General features: G+C 39.9%; 1 protein-coding gene across 1 annotated transcript in view; it reads left to right on the top strand.

Annotated features, from left to right (window-relative positions):
* Positions 1–27,382, top strand: part of gcn1 (GCN1 activator of EIF2AK4) — a 131,639-nt gene that overhangs the window by 53,413 nt on the left and 50,844 nt on the right. The window contains exons 19-29 of the mRNA XM_048555900.2: positions 383–572; positions 5,662–5,786; positions 7,971–8,149; positions 10,194–10,287; positions 10,734–10,847; positions 16,941–17,139; positions 17,736–17,891; positions 18,265–18,443; positions 21,520–21,600; positions 24,957–25,100; positions 27,079–27,206. Of these exons, the coding sequence (XP_048411857.2) occupies positions 383–572; positions 5,662–5,786; positions 7,971–8,149; positions 10,194–10,287; positions 10,734–10,847; positions 16,941–17,139; positions 17,736–17,891; positions 18,265–18,443; positions 21,520–21,600; positions 24,957–25,100; positions 27,079–27,206 (1,589 nt within the window). The remainder of the gene's footprint in view (positions 1–382; positions 573–5,661; positions 5,787–7,970; positions 8,150–10,193; positions 10,288–10,733; positions 10,848–16,940; positions 17,140–17,735; positions 17,892–18,264; positions 18,444–21,519; positions 21,601–24,956; positions 25,101–27,078; positions 27,207–27,382) is intronic.

The following is a 27,382-nucleotide window of genomic DNA, read 5'->3' as shown; positions in this document are numbered from 1 at the left end:
CATTGTTTTGATTACCCTGTTATCTTATGCAACTGAAGTATGAAACTCTTTTAAATAAACTTCCATTTTGTGGGTTTTTTCTTAAACACTCAACATGCAGTAATTATTGTATTGCAAACTGATGATGTCTAGATTTGGGTCTTTAGATGACAGTTCTTTGATAGGAAAGAATATTTTCTTTGATCCACTCTTTCTTAACTGAAGGCCCTGTGAAGAGTCCTGTAAAGTTCTTCATGAGTGAGTAGTTGTTACAAACCTACATTATGTATACATTTAGTTTGACATGAGTCTGTAGTGAATTGCATGGATACTTGTGTTGCTGGTAAAGCTCGAATTTTACTGCATTGTAACACAAATCAAAAAAAAAATGTCTTTCCATTAGGTCCTTCCTCAGGAAGAGTTGGTGACTGAATCAGGTGAACCAACAGAAGCTGGCAGATCCTATATTCCACCCCGTGTGCTGCTCGAGGCATTATGTGTGATAACAAGTATCCCAGGATTGGAGAGTGATGTTAACGAGGCTGAGAAATTGGCCAGAAAAATTGTGTTTGTGGCACATCACCCTTCGATAGGTAAAAGAAAGTTTAAATTCCACTTATTCTAAAGCACGTCACTAGCCTTGTTGCTTGAAACTTCATTGGCTTTTTAAGTGAGATATGAGCAGTCAACGCCAGCTTTGCAAATCTAGAAAAGTACAGCATAATAAATTATCTTAACTGACTATGATACATATTTTGAGCATTAAAATAGGTGTTAATTTGATTAATAACTAGCTGGTATATATTGAATTATTGCACTTTTTTTCTGTGTTTCTCTCTGGACCAATAAATTGATGCCAGCAGTTGTTTTGAGATCGATCTGGTCTAACCCCTATCTTCTGATATTGCTGTTGTTTGTAGAAGTGAGTTCTGTGTTTCAGCCATGCTCTGTTCAAAGAATTTATTTCTACTGTTTCCCTATAGCTATTTTAGCAATTCTAAATTTTTTGCATCCTTTGTTTGTCTCACTGAGCAGCAGAAGCAATTTATTATTCTTTAATTTTCGCTGAGTTTTTATGCCATAGTGAAAAGGGCTACTATTTGAAGTTTCTTTTCCCAATAGTAACCCGACAGTAATAGTTTAAGACTCATGGTGTACAATAGAAAGACCTGTCATTTGATAGCTGAAATTACAGAAACACTTCTGTTGCATTCCAACCACATTAATTGCAATTTTTTGTATAGTTTACTTGTATCTCACTGATGGATCTATTCGATTTATAATCACTTTGTCTTCATACCTACGTTCTTAGCAGGCTAACTGAGGAGCAGTTTTAAATGTATAAAAATTTACACATTCTCTAGTTTTTGCATCACTTCTGCGCCCAAGTTCTTTGGTTTGGCAATTCATTGATGTTTACTGTTCCGTGGATTTCTAATTTGTTCAAGGATCAAATTTCATAGTCCCACCAGTCAGAAGTTGATATTGGAAATATCTGTCAAAGATGATGCATTCCACCATATGTCAAAACTCATTAACCAGCTAGTGAAAGATAGAATGCTGGAGTCTAGACTTTATTCACCTATAAGATTCTGTTTATAGTTGCAAACATTTTATACTGTGGCTATTCGACAAGAGAACCCCTTCTTCACCCTGTTCCATTTTTGTATGATATTTTAATTATTTTTAATCAACCTATTCCAACATGTTATGACTGACTTCCAGGGCAGCTTAGACTCTGACCAGATACTACGACTGCACCACAAGATCCCCAAGTGTAATATATTTCCGTGTGAGCAGTGCCCATCTGAATATAATTAACATCTCTTTTGATAGCATTCAGTGTCATATTGCCCCCAAAGATAAATTTTATGGTGCAAATACAAATCATAAATTGCTGGAAAAACCCAGCAGATCTGGCGGCATCTGTGGAGAGAAATCAGAGTTAATGTTTCGAGCCCAGTGACCCTCCTTCAGAATACAAACACAGAACAAATTTGGCAAAACTCACTTCCTCAGCCACGTCGCATTCCTCAATGACCGTCTGTGGCTCAGACTCACCCTATGTGGATTCTCATTGAGGTTTCATCCGTCATGTTTTGAATCCACCCAGGATCACAGATATCTCTGTGACGTACAATGCTCTTCAAACAGCTGTTCTCACCACATCCCGAGAAAAAGGAGCTCTTCTTTCTCTCCTCAGATGCTGCCAGATCTGAGTTTTTAACAGTAATTTCTGAATTTGTTGCTGATTGCCAGCATCTGCAGTTCTTTGTTTTATTTTAATGGCATGAAATATGACCCATCACTATGCATGAGAAACAAAATCATAATTAACCTGGAAGAATATGTTAAAGTCATTTGAGAATTTGACATATCCCAGTGTTCGTTCTAGCATTTTTAGTGGTGGAGCAACAATGTGGGAAGCAGAACTTGATTTTGTTTCCACATGCACAACAGGTGTAGGGAACAGATAAGCATCTAGTCTAAGCATTTACTTTATTTTAAGCAAAGGCCACACAGATCATAAATTTGGTAATGCAACATGTTGTGTAATCTCAGGCCAAGGTTTTATTATAGTCAAGTATAGACCCATATCCCTTGGAATATTAGAACATTCTCCAGGGTCAGGAATATAGCATGTAGATATGCTGGAACGCAGTAGCTGGTCACTCTAGAACTTGTCATATTTCCCAACAACAGTATGTATTCTCAGCAATTGGCAGAGTCTGGGAAACAGATTGTATTCTTTGATATCATTTAATCGCCCCAATTTTGCAATCAAAATCAAAACCAAAGTGATGGCATTGAGCACAGATTTCCATGAATGCTTCCCACAAAAGTCTAATGATGTCTGGGAAAAGGGAAATTCATGCCACAATGTTAGATTGAATCTGGGTTCAAATTAAGAGAATCTCTCCACCCCAGCAGCAATAATGTCATCTTGCAGGTTAAGCGTCGAGTCACATTGAAAAACTCTGACGGCCAACCAGGAAGTAAATGCACTGATTCTCCTCCACTTAGTAAAATCTTGCAGAGGGTAAAGCAAGCATTTGGGACTTGGGTTAAAGTGGAAATGTAAAACTTTAAAAAATGTGGAATAGTTTTAGTCATTGTGGAGAAATTTGACATTCCACAAATATAAAATTAGCTTTTTGGGACCAGAGATATTTCAGTGAGAATTGTGAATGTAGTACACTATTGAAAATTCAGTTATGCCTCATTCAATAAGGTGTAGTCTTTTCAAGAATATCTACAGTGTGGCTACTAGGGAAAATTGAAAGTTCTCATCTGTTCAGTGATTTCTACTTAATTGTAGTCAATAGCACGGTCTCTGTTGAAGGTTAGAATTATTAATAGTTGTTATGACCAAAAGATAGCAAACCAAATCAAATCAGCCTTACTCTTAATTTCGCTGTGCTACCAGAACATTAAAATGTTCAGTGACCCTCAAAATTTGCCCAACTGTTCCTAGCCAGCCACTACAAATAACAGATCTTCGACACTATGTGTATAACTTAAACAGAATTTAACAGTTTATTATCAAAACTGCAATTTTAGCAGGACAAAGCTAAACAGCAAGCTAATCTAACTAATATCTTTCGCTTAAACCCAAATTTCTTTAATCATAAGTCCACTTTCATGCAGGCAGATAAACAATTTACACAGTTGAGGGATAATTGAAAAAGAATTGTAATTTGCCAAATCAGTTAAACAGTTTCAAAAAACAGGTACCAATGCAATCCTTGTTAATTGTGGTATTCACAGGCGCCTAACTACATATCTAATTTTGAAGCCACAGATGAATGCTAACAGTTCATTAGGCTTCCGTACAAGTATACTTATTTATTACAGACTGGGATTCTTTTCTCAGAACATTCAACAATTCTTTAACTGGACATAAAACTGGAGAGAATAAAATGTAATGGCTAGTCATGCAGCTTCCAAAAATCACTCTGGTTTTGGCATGTACGATCAGAACCAGTTTATTCCTTCTTTTTCTTTCTTTAGTCAGTGTTCTCTGTTAATGGCGGGTTAGTGTTGTTCCTCCGTCGACTGGTCAACTCAACGTCCAACCAGCCATAATCCTGGGCATGGCAGCGTATAGTGTTGACTTGCCAACGGTGTTCCTCAGATTAATTATTAAGTTACATTATCTTCCAGACCAGACCAATGCCAAATATTTGCATTTGATTTCTTTTTCTAAAGCATACAGTTGACCAGAATAACCCGAACCTCAACTTCATGGCATCACCAAAAAATGAGAAAAATAAAAGAAAAATAATGAGCCACTGCACACACTTTCTGGATTTTCATGTTTAGTTACTTGCTGATTCAAAGTTTCAGAGAAATAATAAGTGAATGCTAATAATTTTGCTAGATGCCACGACTGTGAAATCTGGGCCAGTATAAGTAGAAGACCAAACAAATCACCTGAGGTAAACTAAGTCATAATAAAATATTTGTACGTGAATCATAGATTGACTTGCTGCTGCAGGCCTAAAACCATTTGGTACAACACTATGGGCTAATAAATCCGCTAATATAGTCATCCTGCCTTCTAATTACATCCAATTTCTTGCCATGTGACCATGCTTTCAGCAGTCAAGTCCCTAAATTCTGGGATTCTTTCCCTAAGACTCACTCTGTTTCTCTTTGTCTTCCTTTTAAGACACGCTCTTTACTCCTACCTTTTTGAGCAAACTTTTACTAAGCTTCTCTAATACGTCCTTCAGTATCTCCCTGAAATTTTGTTTTATTTTGCATCTGTGATGCTCCTTGGAGTGTTTTGTTACCTTTAAAGGTACTATAAATAAATGGCGTGATGGCCAGCTGCTTGAACTGTATGCATAATGCAGAGTGCCTCATCACAACCCTACTGTGCGACCTAGTAAAACTCAAGAGATGCGTGACCAAATGCTGGCACCTTGACCCACAATATCTATTATCATTCATCAATATTGACTGTGTCCTCATCCCATTCTATATAAAGCCTTGTTCTGGAAGAACACCTTGGTTTCCTTTTTCTTGTCTTTCCCTACCTGTACACCCTGGTACATTTTCGTCACAATCAGTTGATTCAGTTACTTAATGTTAATCTCACTTTTTTTTGAGGCTTTTTTTGGATTTTGAGCTTCATAAACTAGCTTGGAGTTCTAGCCTTAAAGCCACTTTGTTTCTATGTTTCTCAATTAGCTGAAGCGAGCAATACTGCAGTCGATTTTCTGCTCCCTCTGAGAATTCATTTTTGGGTCTCATCCATAAATATTAGCATTGCTGTTCTGATAACATAAAATCACTAAATTGTAATCTCCTGTTTATAGTGTTCACTAATGCTCAGAGGCATAATGGTGTGTTTGTATAATTAAGCAGAGTTGTCAAATTGCCAGCTCTCCTTTTGAGCCGATTCTTGGCTCAGTTTGTGCAATGATGGTTCCTTCTTGGAATTTCCTTGAGCTTATTCATAACAAAAGATGCCCTTGCTTGTTGGCTGTACAGCTGTGTACTTGAGTAATGATAACTAGGTTACATTACCATTGTGTGTGGACATAAGCACAACTGGTCTTATTCTGCACTATATAAGATCATACTCCATGTGAGGTGAAATGAATTGGACTTTATAATTAACATCTTCAGACAGGGTCTCTTGCCTGTTTCCGATGACACTTCTTTGTTTTGCAGAGGCTGCTCAAACAGGACTGTGGTCAGCCCTTCTCCTGAGACTGAAGTTGGACCCTGCTGAGTTTATTAAAAAGTATCTGACTGATATCCTGCCCAGTGTCACTGCCCAGTCCATCAGAAATCAGGCAAGTGAACGTGACTGTTGTGGTCTGAATCTCTTGCAATGAACGCATTCAGATCAGATCAGCCGTAACACTTAAGCGGGTAGACTGTCAGTTCATTCAAAATTGTTTGGCTGTTGAGACTTCTTGTGGCAAATTGTGTGGATTTACACAAGCTGTTTTTTCCTTGTTTCATAGTACGAAGAGGTTTAGGACTTAAGTGATGCTTTAAATAACTTGTGAAATTCTTACTTAATTTTTTACCATTTTCTCTTCCTCACTTCTTCAACCACTTAGAGTAATTGAGTGAAAGTCCAGAATTTCAGTCTGTTATTTCAACTTTTTCATACAATTGAATGCTGTTTCATAAAACTGACTAAAATTGGAATACCCATGTATTTAATTTGCTGACAAATTCTTTCCATTTATTATCCCTAACCCCTGAGTGACATAAATAATATGTTACAGGCAACACTTTTGTCCATGTCCCACCCAGCCTTTGTTCAAACCTTATTTCATCCTTAGTTTTTCCCACATATGATGAAAGCTCACAAACCTAAACCGTTAACTCAGTTTCTTTAGTGGATTTTGAGAAGATTTGTAGCTCAGGTTGAGGTTCTGGATGCAAATGAGGTTCTCTGCAAATTTTCCTCAACCTGCTGGGTAGTTTTCAGTTTTCTTTTTGTTTCCAGTGTTCACTGTATTATGCTTTTCAAAGTATATGAAGTTGCTGGCTCAGTATACTTTATTTTCATTGAATGGGGGTATTCTGGCAAGGAGAACATTTGTTGCTAATCCCTAACTGACCTATAAGTTGGCAGGAGAAGTATCATTTGCATTTATTGTTCATGTGCTCAAGGCATCCCAGCCAATTTTTTAATGTGCAGTCACCATGTGGTGCAGACTTGGCCTGGCTGCTTTTACACTCGCAAGTTCCTTCCAACTGAATATCAATGAAATGACTAGCTAACCTGTTATAAATTGTTAAATTTGATTGTGTGTTGTGGGTGTTGCTGGTGAGATGAGCATTTATTGCCCATTCCTAATTGCCCTGGAGAAGTTGGTGGTGAGTTGCTGCCTTGAACTGCTGCGGTCTTTGGGGCAAAGGGAGACTCCAGTGCATTTTAGGGAGGTGATGTGGTTGATTTGGCAACAGTGAAAGAGCGGTGATATAGTTTCAAATCAGGATGGTGAGCGGCATGAAGGGGTGCTTGCAATGTTCCCATGCCTTAATTGCTCTTATCCTTGTTTGTGGTCGAGGTTGACATTTTGAACGTATTGTCAAAGGAGTCTTGGTGAGTTACTGCACCACGTCTTGTAGATGATACACACTGCTGCCAATAAATGTTGAACAAGGATAGTTGCGAACATTGCAGGAAGATTTCTTAATCCACATATGCAAGTAGATGAGGCCACAATTCCACTTTTTTTGAAGTAAGGAAATAAGAAATTCAAAGTTGCACTGCAACATTTCTGCTGCCCATTGTGATATCTCCCCTCAGGATGTGTACTACCTGTGGTTTTCTCTTGCTTACCTGCAAATGGGAAAGATATTAATTCCTAACCTTGAATTGGGTCATCTGTATACCATGCCCCTTATCCTGGTTTCCAACCTGTATCATAGAACAGAAAGACTGACAAAACAATCAATGCCTTATACACAATAGTTTGCAAGAAGTGTTCATGTTAATTAAACTTATAAACAGAAAATTATTCCCAGCAAAGTATTGTCACTATCCTAACACTGCTGCTTGTCCTTTTTCTTAGATTACTTTAAAAAAAGAATTAATATAATAATTTGCTAAAATGGTGCAATTTTTACATGAAAGTTACTACAGTATTTGACATTACAGCAGAAATTAGCATTTACTTGCATTTTAACGTAGCAAAGTACACAGTATAAATTGTAGTATAATAAGGTTGACACTGAGCCAAAAGAGAGATTTGGGTAGGTGGCAACCTGCTTAATCATAGAGGTGGGTTTTAAGCAGAGTCTTAAGGTGTGAGGTGTTGAGATAGAGCTTTAGTGGAGAAATTGAAACTTGGAGCCCAGAAAGGCTACAAATGCTGTGGGGCAAAGGAAGTGAGCGTTTTAGGAACATGGTTAGTAAATTAAAATCATTATCAAACATAAATTCCAGTTTTTTTAAAATTTTTTTTGGTGGCAGCAAACATGCTTTGGATTTGACTGTTGTACTTGTTTCATAGGCCATTATAAACGCTGTGGGCTCCCTGTCTGTCCTTGCTTCATCAGTTGTATTGCCACATGTGAGTAGCCTGATTACGAGCATGCTTGGAAACTCTGCTTTCCATCAAGTGACTAATGAGGAATATAAGATCATGCTGGTTCCTGAGGGAGAGCTGTACGACAAGTCCCTCATCCAAATGTAAGTAATTACGGATAGGTCATTATTCCACATACTTGCTCAGTGTGTACAAACAATCAAATGTTTGTAGAAATAGACAGGGGAGTAATATATTGAATGGACCTTTAGAAATCTGTATCTGTGCTTGGCAACCGTTTCAGAAAGGCTTTTTGTAATTTTCTTTCTTTGCCCTGTGTAAAGTGAAATTTAATAATGAAGTCTGCACTTGGGCTTTCATCAATTTGTTTTATAAATTGCTGGTGCAGCCATAATTTTGGTGATTTGTGTCTACTGCTCTCAGGAGTAAAGGTGCTCAAACGTATAACAATTGAAGTGTTGTTACTGTGACTCGAACAGTTTAACAATTAAACAATCAATTTAAGAATCAATTTAACAATCAAAGAGGATAATTTATCTCTTCCACTGCCTGTCAATCCACATTCCATTTTAGGTGTTCAATCCATCAAACGACTTTGTTGAAGATATTTTTTCACAGATGCTACTTACATATTCCTGGAGCAGGTTGGACTTGAACCCATTCCCTCTGATTCAGAGGGAGGAACAGTCATTGTGCCACAAGGATCCTAACGATTTTAATTAAAGGCACAGAAATGTGGAGAACTGATGCAGGCAAACTATTCTGATTGATCCACTAAGTCTGCTAGGTGCATACATTGGCTGACTCTGCCACAAGAACTTATACTTCTCTGAAATGAAGCTGATAGAAGCTTATTTTAAAAATGCATTTGTCCTGCTTAAAATTAAGCAGTACCAAATACAGAAATCTGCATATTTTGTTACATTTGATTTATTTTGCCTGCAATGTTGTAAGGTTTCCTTCCTCTTTTAAACAGAAGTTTTCAAACTCCATGGTCAACATTAGTTGGAGGTTTGCTTGTTTGTTCTCACTTTGAGGTCTTCCTGATTTGTATTTTCATGTGTGGGATTGCTTTCACACTAAACATCTGTTGTCATGTCTGGTCAAATAATCACTTCCATTTGAGATCAACGTTATATTAAGGAGAGGAAAGATCTAGCCACCAAGGTAATGCAAAGTAGAGCATTCCTTCTAATGCACAGAGTGCCTTCTATTCTCTACTTTTCCTTTCTTGCCGCACCCCCACCCAACCAACATCTACGCTGTCCTCCAAAGTGGATGAGGTTGAGCTACGTTCTTGATGAAGGACAATCTAATTCAGTTAGGTAGCTTACAGATCTGTCAAACTGGTATGCCCCCTCTTTATTACTGTTTTAATTGCTGATCCTCTCGTTTCCTACCTCTCCCAGTTTCATGGCTGCAAGATGGAGTTGGGAGCGCACGGGCTCACTCCAAAGCATTACAGTCACTTTTGTTTCATTCATCATAGGATGTTGGTGTTGTTGGCTGACCAGCATTTATTGCTTGTCCCTAGTTGTCCTTGAGAAGATGGCATTGAGCTGCCTTCTTAAACCACTGAAATCTACCTGCTGTTGATAAAGTCATGAAGCCATTAGGGATTGAGTTCTCAGATTTTGATCCAGCATCACTAAAGGAATGGCAATATATTTCCAAGTCAGGATGGTGAGTGGCTTGGAGAGCAACTTGCAAGTGGTGGTGTTCCAGTATATCTGCCCTTGTTCTTCTAGTCGATGTGGTTGTGAGTTAGAAGGTGCTGTCTAAGGTATCTTGGTGAATTTCTGCAGTCCATCTTGTAGATTGCACATACTGTTGCTACTGAACTTCAGGAGTGGAGGGTGTGGATGCAGTGCTAATCAAGCGGGCTGCTTTGTCTTGGATGGTGTTGAGCTTCTTGAGTTGCTGGAGCTGCACTCGTTGAGGGAAGTGGAGAGTATTCCATCACACTCCGACCTGTGCCTTGTAGATGGTGAACAGGCTTTGGGACATCAGAAGATTAATTGCTCCCTGCCGGATTCTTAGCCACTGTATATAAATCATTAATACAGTTTCTGGTCACTGGTAACCCCCAGGATATTGAGTAGTGGAATAAATATTTTGATGGCAGATCTTATTCTTCTGGCCAGTTTGTGTGTTTGTAAGTTTTGAGGATTCTTTCTACTCTACTAGGGCACAGCAAGAAACTACAAAGAAAGCCAATCTGAAACGAGAGAATAAAGCTTATTCCTTTAAGGAGCAAATCATTGATTTGGAACTTAAGGAGGTAAGTAGCAATTTACTTGTCCTTCTTAGCCTGTTAAATTATTTTCTTTTTATATATCCCATAAAAGACTCTGCTTTCCTATCACGAACACACAGTAAAATGTGAAGTTGTATTCTTCACTGGAATAAACCAGGGCCTAGTTTCAAAAACAAATCCCAAATCCTGTCGCCTTTTAACACAATTTCTCTTAAACTCTGTGAAACAAGTTTTATTAATGTTCCTGTATTATGATTTGCATTGAGATACTTTGCTAAAATCAAACAGACAAAATATCAGCCACTGTGCAAATATGTGGGAAGTATATAATTAACAGCCAATTCTAATTATAACTTCTGTGGCTTTAAAAAGCTGCTTGTTAAATATAGACTACCTTTCATTCGGATTTGCAATTAAGTGGTGTGACTGCATATTTTAACTTTGTTTCAAAATAAAAACATTTCTTTCAGGAGATTAAAAAGAAGAAAGGTCTGAAGGACGAGGTGCAGCTGAGCAACAAACAAAAAGAGATACTGCAATGTCAGCTGGAGAAAGAATCTTTGATCAGGAAGCGGCTTCGACAGGTACAGCAAAACTCCAATACCCACAAGAACCACAGTCTGTTACAGACCCTTTAGTTCTAAAATGTTTAATTTTGGATGACATTTCATTTCCTCAAAAGACAAGGAATTAATTAATATGCACCCCTTCAGTGTGATCAGTACTAAGGAGGCCACATTGTGGAGCTGTATTGAGCTCCTACTCCTGAATTGTTTTAAAAAAAAGGCCTTACTTCAGTTTCATTTTATCCCATAGGCAGAGATTTTATTGCCAAATGCTTGAGAGCCTCTCCAGAGGAGTAGGTAGGATCAGTCCGTCACTGCAAAAAATTGTATTGCCTTGGCCTGCTTAGCTTTTTGCGTTCCTCCTGTCAAGTTTCCAAGCATCTAATTATGCCAGTATTGGTATTGAGCCTTCAGAAAATATGAGCTGTTGTTCTATTCAGGACATGGGTAAATGCTGTAGTGTGTGTGATAACACCAGTCTCAACCTTACATACCTTAGAGCTCTATCGAGGGACTAAATAAAACAAAGAAAATTTAACTAGACCCACAGGCGTATGCAATATAAAGGAATTCCTCACTTAAAAATGTAGTTGTGTTACTGAATATTGTGACTTGTGAACTTGCCCAGAGGCATCAATATTAAAACTAGAGTTAGGTTTCATAGGGACTCCCCTAGCAGAAAAATAACATTAACCATTACACGTGTAACTGTATATTGAAATACTGTACTTTAAATTGATAACTTGCTACATTAGTGAATAAAATTGCTGTTAAAATAGATTTTATAGTATAAAAGAAATGTAATATCCTACCTATGGTGCATCCTGTTTTGAACTCTGGAGCTGTCTTTTGTCACCAGATGTGTTGTGGCCGTGCCTGGTGCTGTCTTTTGGGGTAATGCAATGGCCTCTTCCCGCTGGCTGCCTTCACCCCTGGAGTTGCTTGCCAACTGTTCTTGGCTGGCTGTGAGGCCTACGCCTTCCTCCCCTCCTCTTGGTTTGTCGGATACTGATTGTGGCTGGATTCAGTGAGTTTTTGGTCACTCCCTCCCTCTGGGGTGTGTGTTGAGGCCATAGGATTCCTGGTATGAATTGTATCACGTACTGATGGATTAGCTGTTGGACATGGTCTAGGTTGGAGAGTGCAGGGGAAGGAGGTGAGGTGGCCCCTATGGTGCAGTGGAGTTCTACTACAGTGGCAATGTCACTTTCAGGGGGCAGTGATGATCTAGCCTAATGGGGAGGGAATGTTGTCAGGAGGCATCTGCAGCATGACCAGAGGCAGGTAACAGCTCTGGCAGGCATTGTGATGAGTGGAGGTTCCCTGGTGCGGATCATGGGCAATGATCGAAAGTTGGAAACGTGCATGTGCAGGACCACTTGAGTCGGAGTCGGAAAAGTTGCACAAAAATGGTGCCAAATCAGGTCAGGTACTGCAATAAGCAGCATTTTTATAAAGAAAAAAAATCTTGAAACATTCAACAAGATTTCAGGCTTCAATAACTTTACAACATTAAAGCACTAAAATGCCAAACAGGGCAAAGTCAAATGAGGACTCTGTTGCCTGCTTTAGAACTGTGGCTTTGTAGGCAAGTCAGCACATCTGCCAAAACCTTTTTAAACGCTGTGCTGTTTTTAAAGGCAGCTGATAATTGCTGAGGATTTCATATATGAAACCTCTCCATGGTGCATGGCTTTCTTTAGTGTGAAATAATATTAGCAGAGCTGTGAAATAACGGTGATGAAGTCACTGGTGGAAATAGTCTATAGGGCTCTGAACAGAAGTCGAATGGTAGGACGGAGAATGAGACCTTATGAAAAAGGCAGTACTTTAAACATGAGTGACTTTCATAGAATTGTGCAGCATGGAAACACACCCTTTGGTCCAATTAGTCTATGCTGACTAGGTATCCCAAATAAATCCAGTCCCATTTACCGATACTTGACCCATATCCCTCTAAATCTTTCCTATTCATGTACTCATCCAGATACTTTTTAAAGTCATTATTGTACCAGTGTCCACCACATCCTCTAGCAGCTCATTCTGTTCACTTACCACCCTCTGTGTAGAAAAGGTTACCCCTTATCTCCTTTTTAAATCTTTCCATTCACCATAAACCTATGCCCTCTAGTCTTGGACTTCCCCACCCTGTCTACTCACCCTATCCATGCCCTTCATGTTTTTATTAACTTTTATAATGTCACCCCTCAGCCTCCAGTGCTCCAGGGAAAATAACTGCAGGCTATTCAGCCTGTGGCTATGGCTCAAGCCCTCCAACCTTGGTAACATCCTTGTAAATCTTTTCTGAACCCTTTCAAGTTTCATAACATCTTTCTTCTAGCAGGGAGACTGGAATTACACGCAGTATTCCAAAAGTGGCCTAACCAATGTCTTGGTCAGCCACAACATGACCTCCCCACTCCTACACTCAATGCACTGACCAATAAAGTCAAGAATACTGGACACCACCTTCACTACCCTGTCTACCTGCAACACCACTTGCAAGGAACTATGAACTAGCCCACCAAGGTCTCAACTCTCAGCACGTTCATAAACATTGCAAAAATCAGATTGGCAGAGGTAGTCATAAAGGAGCACTCAGACTGTATCTGAAATAGAATTCTGGAACAAAATGTTTGATCCAGCCAGGAATCAAACTCTTTTGGATCTGGTGATGTATAATTAGGCAGGTTTAATAAATGATGTCAGAGTAAAAGACTCCTGAGGAAACAGTGACCACAACATGACAGAATTTAGCATTTTGTTTGAGAACAAGAAACTTGGGTTGGAAACAACTGTAGTAAACGGGCATGTAGATGATAGCATAAGATAGGGGTGGAAGCTAGGTAGACCTTACGTTTAGGGTAAACATTCGGCACAATATTGTGGGCAAAAGGGCCTGTACCAGGCTGTACTGTTCTATGTTCTATGTTCTAAACGTAAACAAGGGTGATTACAAAAAAACTGAGGGTACAGCATGCTGGATTGGACTGGGAAGCGAGTTAAGCAGCAAAGAAAATTGAGGTACAATGGCAGATTCAAGGCTGACAGCAAATATTTATCCCAGTGAGAAAGAAGTGTTCTAGGAAAGGGGTAAATAAATTGTGGTTTGCCAGGGAAGTTAAGAATAACACCAATTGAAAGAAGAAACATATTATGTGACAGAAAACAGTGATAAGCCTGAGGATTGGATAAGTTTTGTTTTAAAAAAGTGACCATAAAAAAGGAAGGTGATAAATTTTGAGGGTGAACTCGTAAGTAATATCAAGACAGACAGCAAGAGCTTCTTGAAATATATGAAAAAGGAAAAGGGGGACCAAAGTGAACATAGGGCCCTAAGGGGATGTGGCTGGGGAAATAACAGGAGCCAGAAAATGGTAGTGAAGTTTAAGACATACTTTACATCCATTTTTATAGTAGAAAACACTAAAAGCATTCCAAAAGTACTAAGTACTCAAGGGACAAAAGGAGAAGATAAAATAAAGGTAATTACTATCACTAGAGAAAGCATACTAAGGAAACGAATGGGGTAAAAACCAATCTGAGATAACTAGGTGTGGAGCTGGATGAACACAGCAAGCCAAGCTGTATCAGAGGAGCAGGAAGGCTGACATTTCGGACCTAGACCCTTCTTCAGATCGGATCAGATCCGCTAGATTTGATGGAATAAATCTTCGGTTAAAAAACGTAGTTACAGATGTAGTGAATGCACTGGTAGTAATTTTCCAAGAAGCCTTAGCTTCTGGAAAAGTGCCCAAAGATTGGTAAACTGCCAGTGCAACGTCCCTCTTCAAAAAAGAATGGAGTCAAAAAACAGGTAACTATAGACCAGTTAGCTTAACCTGTGTCACTGGGAACCTGTCAATACAAAGAAGGGAATACTAGAGCATTTAGAAATACGTAATCTGATCAAGCAAAGTCATGATGGCCTCATTAAGGGGAAGTCATGCCGGACAAACATATTGGCATTCTTTGTTGAGGTAATAAGCATGATTTAACGAAAAGGGGGATGCTGTACACATGATTTGAATTTCCAGAAGCTTTTAATAAGGTACCACACATTAGGTAACTTAAGAAGATTAGCGTTATTGTGCTGGAGATAGTTCGTTAGATAAACCTCTGTCTATTCTAATAGAATGCAAAAGGATGGGATAAGGAGGGCATTTTCAAGATGTCAAACCGTAATTAATGGAGTGCCTTTGGGGTCTGTCCTGGGGTTACAATTATTTACAATATTTATAAATGATTTGGATGACAGAAGGGATTGTACTATGTCCAAGTTTGTGATTGACACTAAAGTAGGTGGACAGACAAGTGGTGAGAAAGACATGAAAAGCCTGCAGGGGAATAAGACAGGTTAAACAAGTAGGCAAAGGCTTTGCAGAATATCATACAGAAAAATGTGATATCATCTACTTTGGTGTGAGAAATAGAGGAGCTGAATTTTATTTAAATGGAGTAACACTGCAGAAGATTACAGCATAAAAAGATTCAGAGGTTCACATCCCTAAATCACAAAAAGCTAGTATTCGAGTTTAGCAGGTAATGGAATGCCAACCTTTAGTTCAAAGGGAATAGAGTATAAAAGTCCCCAGGGTGCAACAGCCTACATTCTAGGGTCTTAAAGGAAGTGACAGCAGGGATAGTGAATCCATTGGTTTCAACATCCCACAATTCCCTGGATGTGAGAAAGGTTCCAGTGAGTTGGAAAAATAATGCCCTATTAAAAAAGGACGGAGACAAAGTGGGAAACTGTGGACCAGTTAGTTTAATGCGTCATTGAGAAATTGTTAGAATCCATTATGAAGGGAGTAATGACAGAACATTTGGAAAGTCAATATACAATCCAACAAAGAGTTGAAATGGCTTCATTGCTGGAATTCTTCAAAGATGTAACAAGCAAGGTTCCTGGGGATCCCGGGGATCCTGCGGGTACAGAATGTCTGGATTTCCAGAAGGCATTTGATAGGGTGCTGTAAAAAATCGGTAAATACGTGGGGTTAGATTACATGGGGTTGGGATAATTTATTACATTGGATGGAGGATTGACTAACCAACAGAAAGCAGAGAGTTAGGATAAATGCGGATTTCTGGTTGGCAAGATGTAACCAGTGAGGTTCCACAAGGTTCGGTCCTCAGACCTCAACTAGTTATAATCTGTATTAATGGTTTTGATGCAGGCATTGAATGTACACTAGCCAGATTTGAAGATGTCACTAAAATAGGTGGGAAAGTAAGCAGCAATGAAGATGTGGGAAATTTGTAAATGGATACAGATAGGTTAGGTGAACTCACCAAAATTTGGCAGATGGAGTTTGATGTAAATGGGGTTATTGACTTTGCTCAGAGGAAACTTTTATTTATTATCTAAACAGAGTAAAATCTGAGTGCTTCAGCACAGAGAGATCATGGTGTCCTCATGCGTTATTCACAGAAAACTATTTAGGCACATCAGGAAATAAGAAGGGAAAATGGAATTTTGGCATTTGTTGCACAAGGTATGGAGCATGAAAGTAAGGGAGTGTTTCTATAACTGTACAAGACATAAGTGAGACAGCATCTAGGGTATTGCGAGCAATTTTGATCACCTGACTTGAAGAAGGGTGTGGTTTTATTGGATGCAGTTCAGAGGGGGTTGACTAGATTGATTTCACAGAGGAGGTGTTTGTCTTGTGAAGACAAATTTGAGCAGTTTAGGCTTAATCATATTCTGTGGAGTTTAGAAGAGAGAAATGAGATTTAAGTGATATGTATAAAATGTTAAAAGGAAATGGACAACTTTGACATAGGATATTTTCTCATGTAAGGCAACACAGAATGAATGATCATCATGTTATGCCCATTGTAGAAGAGTCTAGGACTAGAGGGCATAATCTCAGAATAAGGCAGAGATGAAAAGGAAGTTAGAGACAGACAGATTTCTAATGGTAGTAAATCTGTGGATTTCTTTACTGCAGAGGGCCGTCAAGCCTGAGAAACAGATTTTTCATCAATGTTGTATATGATAAAATATAAATGTTCCTGTATTGTCCATTATTTGTCTAATTTTTGTATGTATCTAAATGAGCTGTTATTAAAGAAATGCTTTTCTATTCTGTTGTATTCCCACAGTTGGACGAGGATTTGCAATCCGCTCTGAATGTGCTCAATGCCGTAATTAAAAAGAGCCCACCTGGTTTGTCACAGCAGGTTCCTACTCTGATCCGCTCATTCCTCCCTCTCTTCCGATCACCACTTGTAGCTCCTAGACTTAAGGATACTTTCTTGGCGTTGGGTGCATGTGTCTTGCCAGCAGATCTGAAAAACCTGGGTAAGTATCTGTAGTGTGTTTTCAAACTACTTTAGTTATTGTAGACTGCTGCTGATGTCTGTTGAATTGTTCAGTGCCTCAAGATAACTGCAGCAAAGCCAATCAAATTCTATAGCAAGAGACTGGAAATTCTGCAACAGGTCAGTTCAGCTCTTGAAGTGTTTCTAAATGTATCTTTAATGTATCTTTCAAAATCGTAACTGTTTCTATTCATTGAATAGTCTTGGTATATTCATTTGAGTATTGTACCATCTGACAAAAGACATTGTAGTAAACTCCTTGAACAGTCTTCTCTCCCTTTGTCTAAAAATCTTCAGTCAATTCAATACGTTTGATTTTCTCTAAACTTCATGAAAATATTGGAAGTTTTCTCAGGCGGTGTATCTTGGGAATGAGCAGTGAAATACTTTTCGTCTAGACTTTACCTATTGAGAATGACTATTCTCTTTTTATATGCCTCTAGAATAGTCCAGCTAAAAGAAAGGCACGTGCATTCTACAGAAGTAGCTGCTTGGGGAGAACACATTTTATTGCTGGGTGTATAGCATGAAAGCACAGTTCAGTGAGAAGGTGTTCTCATTCTGCTAATGGTTTAGGTTCCCTAATTGGCCATGTGACACTTCGGCTGTTGAAACCTGCATGTGGTTTGGATGAAGCTTGGTGCCAGGAAGAACTTCTGACTGCAACCACTCGTGCTGTGTGTCTACTGCGTTCACTTACTGTGGCCAACCGTACTGGCAAAGTTGAAGCTGGTATGTCATCTTGTCGTATCCCTTGTGGTAATCACTCTCAGTAACTATGTGAGGAGTTCAAGTTTTGAGGGAATTTGAATCTTTATTTTAAAATCCCATTGTAAAACTCCACAGTGTAATCTTTAAATTATCCACTTGTAGAATTTTGCACTATTTTACAGAATTTTGATTTTTTTTTAGTCTTTTGTTTTCTGCTTCCTGTGTTGATTCGTTTCCAATTTCGGCTAAGTTGCTGTGACAATATTTCTTTGCACTCGTGTGATTTCTGGTTGTTTGAAGAAATTCCATTATGTTTTTTGCTGGTAGTTAAAATTTTGGAAGGGTTGGCTTTAAGTGCAGCAGAAAGTATTATTGTTTATATTGCCTCTTGCAGATATCAGACCCCTCATTGCTCCAGCATTTGCTTATTGCTTCCCCCTGTTAAAAATGGTCTTGACTGATACAATCAATGACAGTGAAGAAAAGGAAGGAATGCTGATTCAAGCACTCCAAGTCATCAATGAACATGCTCAGCTGAGATCACAAACTGACAGCTCTCAATTGATTGATGAGGTAATATTCGTGCCTTTTTCAATCTATACTGTTAATCTTTGACTTGTACAATGATAATGTGTTCTTATACTTTTGTTTTGTCTTGTTATTTTGTTCAACAGGAGAATGTATGGGCATATTCAGTGTCGTTGATATGTCTCTGCACACTTTGGAAACTGAAGTTGTTTGACAAAGTTGTGAAACAAATTGATTGTGTATCTGTTGATTCCCATTCAGTATGTTGGGGAGGGCAATGACATCACAATTTCAAGTTGTGTCAGACCGCATCTGGACTAGATGTCAGGAGGTGGATGTCTTCCCTCTGGAACAAGCTGCTGTCTCATGACAGACTTGCTGAATTCCTTCATCTGAGAACTGGGCCTATTCTGGGATCTTTTGGGTTCTGAGCGAAGTCACACACAGATGATTTATCCACCTATTTATGGTGTTACTTTGCCACATTGGATTGGTGCACGTTTTGCAATTAAATTTGAGTTAGTGTGCAAATTCCAGGAAGGTTGAGGTCTGCTATAAGCAGGCCCTGTGGTCTTTTTGGCGTGCAGGTTTTTCTAGGCCTGTTGTGCAGTCTAGCTCTTCTTGCTGCTTCCAAGGATGGTGGTGTTCTGGCTGCAGTATCTCCAGTTTTGTTTTGCCACACCAAATTGCACGTGGAATACTTGGAACATAAGATAAAGAAGTAGGCCATTTCACCCCATAAACCTGACCCCATAAGTCAGGCTGATTTACCCCAAAGCCATTTTCCTACTCGGCCCCAATTTCCTTTGAAATATTTATAACCTGGAACTCCATCAGTCTCTGTATCATTGAATATATTCAATAGCTGGACTTTCCCACACCTCTGACACAGAGAATCTCACCACTTCGAATGAGACCCTAGCCAGGGAAAACATCCTTCCTGCACTTATCCTATAGGACCTATAGTATATTTCAATGCAATCTCCTCATTCTTCAAAACTTTAGAGAATTTTGGCCTGGTCTTCTCAATTGTTTTTAGGGCGCTCCTTTTGTCCCATGGATTAGTCTGGTGAATCTCTAATACACTCCCTCTGTGGAATTTATATCCTTCCTCAGGTAAGGAGACCAAAACTGCACTCTGTAGATAGTCTCAACTTGGTGAGTCAGCCATGATAAATGCAGTCTAACAGGGTAGGTTGGAGTCTGGGTGGAATGGTCTTCAGAGGGCTGATGCAGACTTGATGGACCCAGTGGCCAAATTTCCACACTCTCTAGGGTTTCTGTGATTAGGAAGACTGCTGTTCCTTCTAATAGTGTTGTGAGATCTTTTCTATGCACCTGAGGGGATATGTAGGGCGTTGGTTTAATGCTACATACAAAGAATATGGGATTTCTTGTCCCATATCGTTCTGCATACTTGTTTTGTGTGACTTAGGTTTGTTTTCAGCCTGACTGCCAGGTAAGCATTGTGCTAAGTGTCCAGTATTGGCTATTTGCTGGAGGAACTGTTTCAGCAAGGCACGTTGTGTGAGACGGAATTAATGTTTCAGTCACTGGAGAGATATGATCTTGCCTGTTTCCTAGACTTAACCGAGCCTTGTAATGCTGTTATAATACCAGGTTTGTAGTGAATGCATCTGGGAATTCTCTTTTCTATCTTTTTGAAAGTGCCATTGGGCGCAAGTGGAATTTTCAACGAGATATCAATTTGTTTCAGCATTCTGTCAAGGTTCTTGCCTGGGCTGTTCTGGGGATAGCAGATTGAATAGTGGAGTTAGCTGACAAACCTCAGTTGTGGCAGCATGCCAGATTCCAAACCAAAAAATGCTTGTAATTGGGCTGGCCAGTAGCTGCGCCAGAGGTTGGGTACACTGACAGCGTATCTTTTAGTTTATAGGAACATGATGAATTGCCTGTCTCTGAATTTCTGGGGACGCTGACTAAAAGCATCATAAAATGAGAAGAAGTGAAGGAATAGATTCATTTTATTGTTTTTCCTCCCCAGATACAGCATGTGTTGTATCCACTTGTATGCTGGTAGCATGAAGGAATTCCTTGACACAGATTGGTGCATTTGAAGACTATGACTACCACTTGGCATTTACAATCCAAACCTTCCCCAACATCTGGTAACTAGGGCTGCAGGATATCATTTGTACTCTAGTGAATGGAGTATGAAATGTGCAGAATGTGGAAATGTTATCCTTTTTTACTTATTAATGTGAATGTGGCTGCCCTACAAGCCTTTGGATTGGAAGTAATTCCTTCATATGGGACAAGTGATATGCAGGGAAATGAAGATTTGTAGATTTAGGTGAGTTGGTTCTGGTTTCTTCTGAAATCGAAACCGTTAGTATTTTGATTGGATCTCCTTGCCTGAGACTAGAAAGTCCATTGACTGTGCCTCCATTTGATTTTAAGTTGAGTGAGAGGGAGGTCTATGAAGTGGCGACAGGTTTCCTTGGAGATGCTCTCGGACTGAACTGAGACTGTCCCAGCACATTTGCTCATAGGGCAACTGCTCTCATCAGTTTGAGTTGGTTCTACCTCTGAGCTAATTGTGTTGACAACAAACGAAAAGAAGTTGAAGAAAGAATTAGGCTGATGAGGAGAAAAAAACGTAAATAATGACTAGAGGGAAGGTAACCTGGGAAAAGTTACTTACAAAATGCAAATAGTGGAGCCAGGAATAGAAGGGAGAAAAGGTAGATGAGAGTAATTTTAAGGGGTTCATATGAAATAACACATTTGGAATTTTGCAAATTGTGTGGTTCTTAATGAATGTGACAAATGAACAAATGACATAATTTGAACGAAGATTACTAAAGAGGTATGAGCTGTTGTGGCAGATGCCGGGATCTGTGGGGTGTCACAGAGATCTACAGCTGCCCAAGTGTGTGGGCAAAGCATAGCAGGCTTAAACTTGGAGTATGACATTCTCACAAAAGTACGGCCAGCCAGGCCGGGCAACCTAGTGACAGGCTCGGATGTGCCACAGTACAAAGTCCAAGACCACTAGAGTGCCGGAGCTGCTCGTGGCCAAAGGTTGGGCAGTCACTAATAGCAGTTGAAGTCTTAGAGCATGGAAGCACTATGAATTGAAACTGAGTTGTTTTGATAGGCTGGCCCTGAGCTGCTGCCGCGGATGGAGATGCTATTATTACTGACCAGGGTAATTTCCACAGGCTCACCACGACTCCAGGTAAAATCTACCCTTCCCTCCTTCTGTAAACTGGAGGAGAAAACTTTTCTGCTTTTTATTTTTTGATTCTTTGTATTTTGTTTGTGATACTGATGGACATTTTTTTGGATTCCACTTGCAGTTTATTTTATCGAGATTTCTTTAATTGGAATTTCTGGCTGCCTTTCACAATTCTCCATGAGGGTCATTTTGTTTTCATAGGTTACGATTTTTTATCATGGCCTGTTGTAGACCCCCTTTCTGGCTGAGTTGTGTTGGACTTTGCCTAGATTTTTCTCATTGCTTCATGGGATGTGGGTGACACTGCTTGGGCTAGCACTCATTGTCCATCCCTAGATGCCTTCGAGAAGGTGGTGGAAAACTGCTTTCTCAAACTAAACTGGTCTCATTTGCCTGCATTTGGCCCATATCCTTCTAAACCTATCCTCTTCATGTACCTGTCCAAATATCTTCTAAATATTGTAACTGTACCTGCATCTGCCACTTGTTCTGGAGTTTATTCCATATATGAACCACCCTCTGTGTGAAGGTCTTTTGCATTACAACTAGCTTACCCTCATATTTTATCTCCCCCACCCCGCCACCAACTATTGTTTTATAGTTATCCCCTGCTGGTTTTTAAAGGCTTCCCACTGATCTTCGCCACATCATATGCTTTTGCTTTTATGTTTTCCCTGACTTCCCTCGTCAGCCCCTTAGTTTACCTTAGCGTATTCCTTCCTTGGGATGAATTTCTGCTCATCCACACAAATTAACCCCAGAAACTCCTGCCATTGCTGCTCTGCCATTTTCACCGTTTGGCTCCCCATCTAGTCAACTTTGGTCAGCTCCTCCCTCATATCTTTGTAGTTACCTTTATTCAATTGTAATACCATTACATCGGATTCAAGCTTCTCCCTCTCAAACTACAGAGTGAATTCTATCATACTTTAGTCAGTGTCCCCCAGGGGCTCTTTCACCCTGAAGCTCCATAAACAAATCTGCTTCATTATATATTAAATTCAGTTCCCTTGTGGGCTCTAATACAAACTGCTACAAATAAGCTATTTTGTAGACATCCCACAAATTCCTTTTCTTGGGATCCGCTGCCAATCTGATAATCCCAATCCACCTGCATATTGAAGTCTGCCATGATTATTGTAATGGTGTCTTTCTTGTGTGCCTTTTCTATCTGAGATTAGATTAGATTTCCCACTGTGTGAAAACAGGCCCTTCGGCCCAACAAGTCCACACCACCTCTTGAAGCATCCCACGCATCCTTGAACACTACGGGCAATTTAGCATAACAGATAACAAAGTGTGGAGCTGGATGAACACAGCAGGCCAAGCAGCATCTCAGGAGCACAAAAGCTGACATTTCGGGCCTAGACCCTTCATCAGAGGGCAATTTAGCATGGCTGATTCACCTAGCCTGCATATCTTTGAACTGTGGGAGGAAACTGGAGCACCCGGAGAAAACCCACGCAGACACGGGGAGAATGTGCAAACTCTGCACAGACAGTTGTCCGAGGCTGGAATTGAATGGGTCCCTGGCGCTGTGAGGCTTCAGTGCTAACCACTGAGCTACCGTGCCACCCTATCTCATCATTTATTTCCTGCCCCAAAATCTGATTGCTGCTCGGAGGCCTGTACATAATTCCTGTCAGGATGTTTTGTCCTTTGCAGTTCCCCAACACTAACCAAACAGATCCTGTGCCTTCTGACCTATATTGCATTTTGCTATGGATTTAATTTGATTCCGTACTAACAAGGCAACCCCACTCCCTCTGTCCATCTGCCAGTCCTTTTAGATTGGATGCGCATCCCAGCCCTGATCCCCTTGCAGCCACATTTCTGTGATGCTCACAACACCGTACCTGCCAGTTTTAATCTATGAACTCATTTTTCGTATATTGTGCACATGTAAATACAACACCCTCAGTCCATCATTGAACACCCCCATTTCTCAGAGATGTCACCTTATCTGTTGTGCCCAAGTTAAATTCCTGACCCTTCTCACACACTGTCTCCTATAACTTGTTCTGAAAACTTTAATTGCATCTCCTGAGCTGGCACCCTCTTTAATTTTTTTGATAAAGCTCTATCGATAGCCTTAGTTAGGCAATTTGCCAGGACTCTGGATCCAGCAAAATTCTGGTAGAGCCCATCCCATTGGAACAGCTTCCTCCTTCCCCAGGACTGGTGCCCATGTATCATGAATTCAAAGCTGTTTCTTCCACACCAATCTTTGAGCTTCTTTAATCTTGTTGAACCTGTGACAATAAGTTCATGGCTCAGGTAGTAATCCAGAGATAATTACCTTTTTTGGTTCTGGTTTTTAATTTAGCCCCAAGCTCATTATATTCCCTCAGCAGAACCTGTTTCTACCTAAATCATCAGTGCCTACATGGACCATGACAACTGGATCTTTCCCCTCCCACGCCAAGTTGCTCTGTAGCCCAGATGAGATATCCTGAACCCAAGCACCAGGCAGACTTTAGGACTCTCCATCCTAGCCACAGAGAATAAGGGTCAGAGGAAGGGTCTAGGCCCGAAATGTCGGCTTTCCTGCTCCTCTGATGCTGCTTGGCCTGCTGTGTTCATCCAGCTCTACACCTTGTTATCTCAGATTCTCCAGCATCTGCAGTTCCTACTATCGTTCTAGCCGCAGAGTATATTGTCTTTTCCCCTCACTGTTCTGTCTTGATTCCCACAATGTTTCTGTTTTCTCCCTGTACCACAGTACTGTGGTGAGTTTCACAGTACTATGGAGAGTTTGCTCACACTCCCCACAGAATCTGCTCTCGTCCATGCAGGGAGCACGAATCTAAAATCTGTTAGACAAGTTCAGCTCAGCAGGTCTGGCGGCAAATGTGGTAAGAGAAACAGAGTTAACTTTTGAGTCCAATGACTTTTATTTGGAACTAGATAATCCACTTTATTGACAGTGGTTGAGGGGTAAATATTAGCCAGGTTATCGAAGGCTTCTTATTATTCTTTGAATAATACCTTGGAACATTTTTACATGCAGCTGAGTGGTTATTTGGGATATTAGTTTAACTCATCTAAACAATGACCCCTGTGATAGTGCTGCAGTCTCTCTCAGTATTACCCTGGTGTCAGTCTAGATTATGTTAAATCCTCCTGTCGACAGGTTCGAGTCCATGATCTTCTGACTCATTGAGTGAGAGTGTTGCTACTAAACTAAGTGAGCAACTGTGTGGATACTAGGTTTGCACATTTTTAGGCACTATTTGTGTAAAATAAGTAACCTGATTGCTGCAAAGGTTCCTAGCTGCAGAAGAGCAGCAGGTAAATTGAAAGAATGTATTTGGATCCTGATTATTTTTGATATATTTAAATTGTCTGCTTTCTAGGTACTAGCTTCAAATACACTGACATCTTTGTGTGCCAGCAGCAGTGGTGAGGAAGGATGTGCGTATGCTGAACAGGAGGAGATTGATGTCTTGTTACAAGCTTTACTGTCGCCGTGCTCTGCAGTGCGAGATGCTGCTCTAAGGGTAAAGAATTTGCCATAAATATGTCCAATCCTCAACAGAGGAATTCAGGTCAAGAGTTGGCTTGCTGTACTAGTTCCCTGATTTACAGTGTCTGAAATTTGATGCGTTTATCGAAGCATTCACCTACCAACCACAGCCTCACCTCTTCCTTATCCCCTACCATGGAGTCTTCCAAGAACTCCGCACTCCTCCAACTCCAGTATCTTGCATTTAAATCCCATCACCCACCCACAGCCTTAATGGCCATCTTGGTCCTGCAATCTGGTAGTCCCACCCTAAACATCTTTGTTAACCTCTTATTGTTTTAAAGCAGGCCGGCATCCTAAGTGCTTTACTGTTGCTTAAGTGCTTTTGCATTGTAGGCAGTGTTACAATGTCTAGGCCTTAGATACAACTCACTGGTTTGACCAAGTTTTTGGTCACTTCTCCTAATCTGTTGATCAGTTTTTGTTTGGCTTTATTCCTGTGAAGTAACTTTGCACATATTTATACTTTAAAGGGTGCTTGACTGTAAGTTGCTTTTGTTTGCCATAAACAAGGTAGTGGTCTGGAGCAGTGCGTCATGAGTAATCGTTGCTGGTTTCACAAGACAGACTAAGTGCCTTGGCACTGCTGTGCTTGTAAGAGTGATCTGCAGTGTTTTCTGTTGTACTATTTTGGTACATCTATATTTGTGGAGTGTAAATGAGTCAGGGTAAATATTGGGTTACTTACTGTGCGTATGATCTTCATTCTCTGACGTTCATTCTACTTGTGCATCACCTTTATATTATGCCAGTATATTCAAGGTTAATCTCAAAGCTGTTGACAAGACAGCAACCAATACCTTATATTCTTGTTTTACTAAAAGTGAATGTTCTGATCTGAATATTTAGCCAAGTTCTTGCTCTATCATTATTTTCTGCATGAACAGCTTTGTGCAGGACATTTTTAGAACATGTCCATTGTAGAAAAGGGCCCAAAGACTTTCACAGAGGCATTTTCTTTTTAAAATGGAGACCCTATCCAAAGTGAGTTTAGGATTGTGACCAATACTGGTGAGCCCCATAGAAATATGTGGAGAGGCAGAGATTATGGGAAGGATTTCCAGAGATTGAAGTCAAATAAGCTGAAAGCGCAACCACCAATAGTAAGGCAGCAGGAGAGAAGGAAGGATGAGAGATTGGAGATGTTTTTATCTGAGTTTGAGAGAGTACCTTTCTACTGATTTTGAGTGTATCGTTCTGTTATTAGAGATATTATTCTTAATTTTAGACCCATCACTCTCTCACATTCCTCCCTACCTGCACTGAATTGGAAGTAGAGTTCATTTATGTATGTAGCTGTGTGTATTTAGTGCATTTGCAACTGAGTGCTGTATTCTGCCTATAATATTAGGAGCATAATTTTGAACAAACCCTGTGAAAGAAATTGAGGAAATATCATCCAGTTTGTTCAGGCTGCTAAGTTATTGGGTATTTTCCTTGGCATTTTTGTTGCAATTGGCTGGATTATTTGCTGTGAAAGAAAGAAGTGTATTTCTACAGCATCCTTCACTGTCTCCAGGATCTCTCATTAGATCTAAAGCAATATTTTTGACTTCTAACTATATATGGAGCAACCAGTTTGTTCACAACAAGGTTCCACAAACAGAAATGTGATAATACATAATTGATCTCTGGTAATGATAAATGTTGGTCAAACCACAGAAGAGAGCGCCCCCTGTTTATCTTTGAAAGAGTACAATGGAAGCATTTATGTCCATCCAAGAAAGCGGATGTGACCCCTCTTTAATATCTCTTCCGAAAGTAGCATCTCCACTACCTTGAAAACACAGCCTTCTCACACTTGTGTGTGGGCCTAACTGCCATAGACTCAGTGAAGTTATACTTTTGTCCCCAACTTTGTCTGCATGATGTAATGTTGATGTCGATCACTGTCTTTTAATGAATGAGACGAGCTACAGGAATGGAAGTTATCCCATGCCTCTGTTTTTCAGGGTCTGCTGGAGATGAACATGGTGTTACCCACCCCAGATAGTGATGAGAAGAATGGTTTGAACTTATTGCGCCGATTGTGGGTTTCCCAGTTTGATGAAGATGAAGAGACCAGATTGCAGGCTAAACAGTAAGGAACCCGTTCATTTGTGAAATACTGGAAGATTTAACAGCTTGTTTGAGGAAATCATAAAGTGGAGTCAATGTTCATAGCCCAGTACATTAAATGGTAAAGAGTACATCTTTGCTACTTAAAGATAAAAAGCATCATCAGATGTAATTGAAAGTTCCAGTTACTGTAATAAA

This window comes from Stegostoma tigrinum, chromosome 26, assembly GCF_030684315.1.
Source record: "Stegostoma tigrinum isolate sSteTig4 chromosome 26, sSteTig4.hap1, whole genome shotgun sequence".
Taxonomy (NCBI): domain Eukaryota; kingdom Metazoa; phylum Chordata; class Chondrichthyes; order Orectolobiformes; family Stegostomatidae; genus Stegostoma; species Stegostoma tigrinum.
This window is presented reverse-complemented; position numbering and strand designations above follow the sequence as displayed.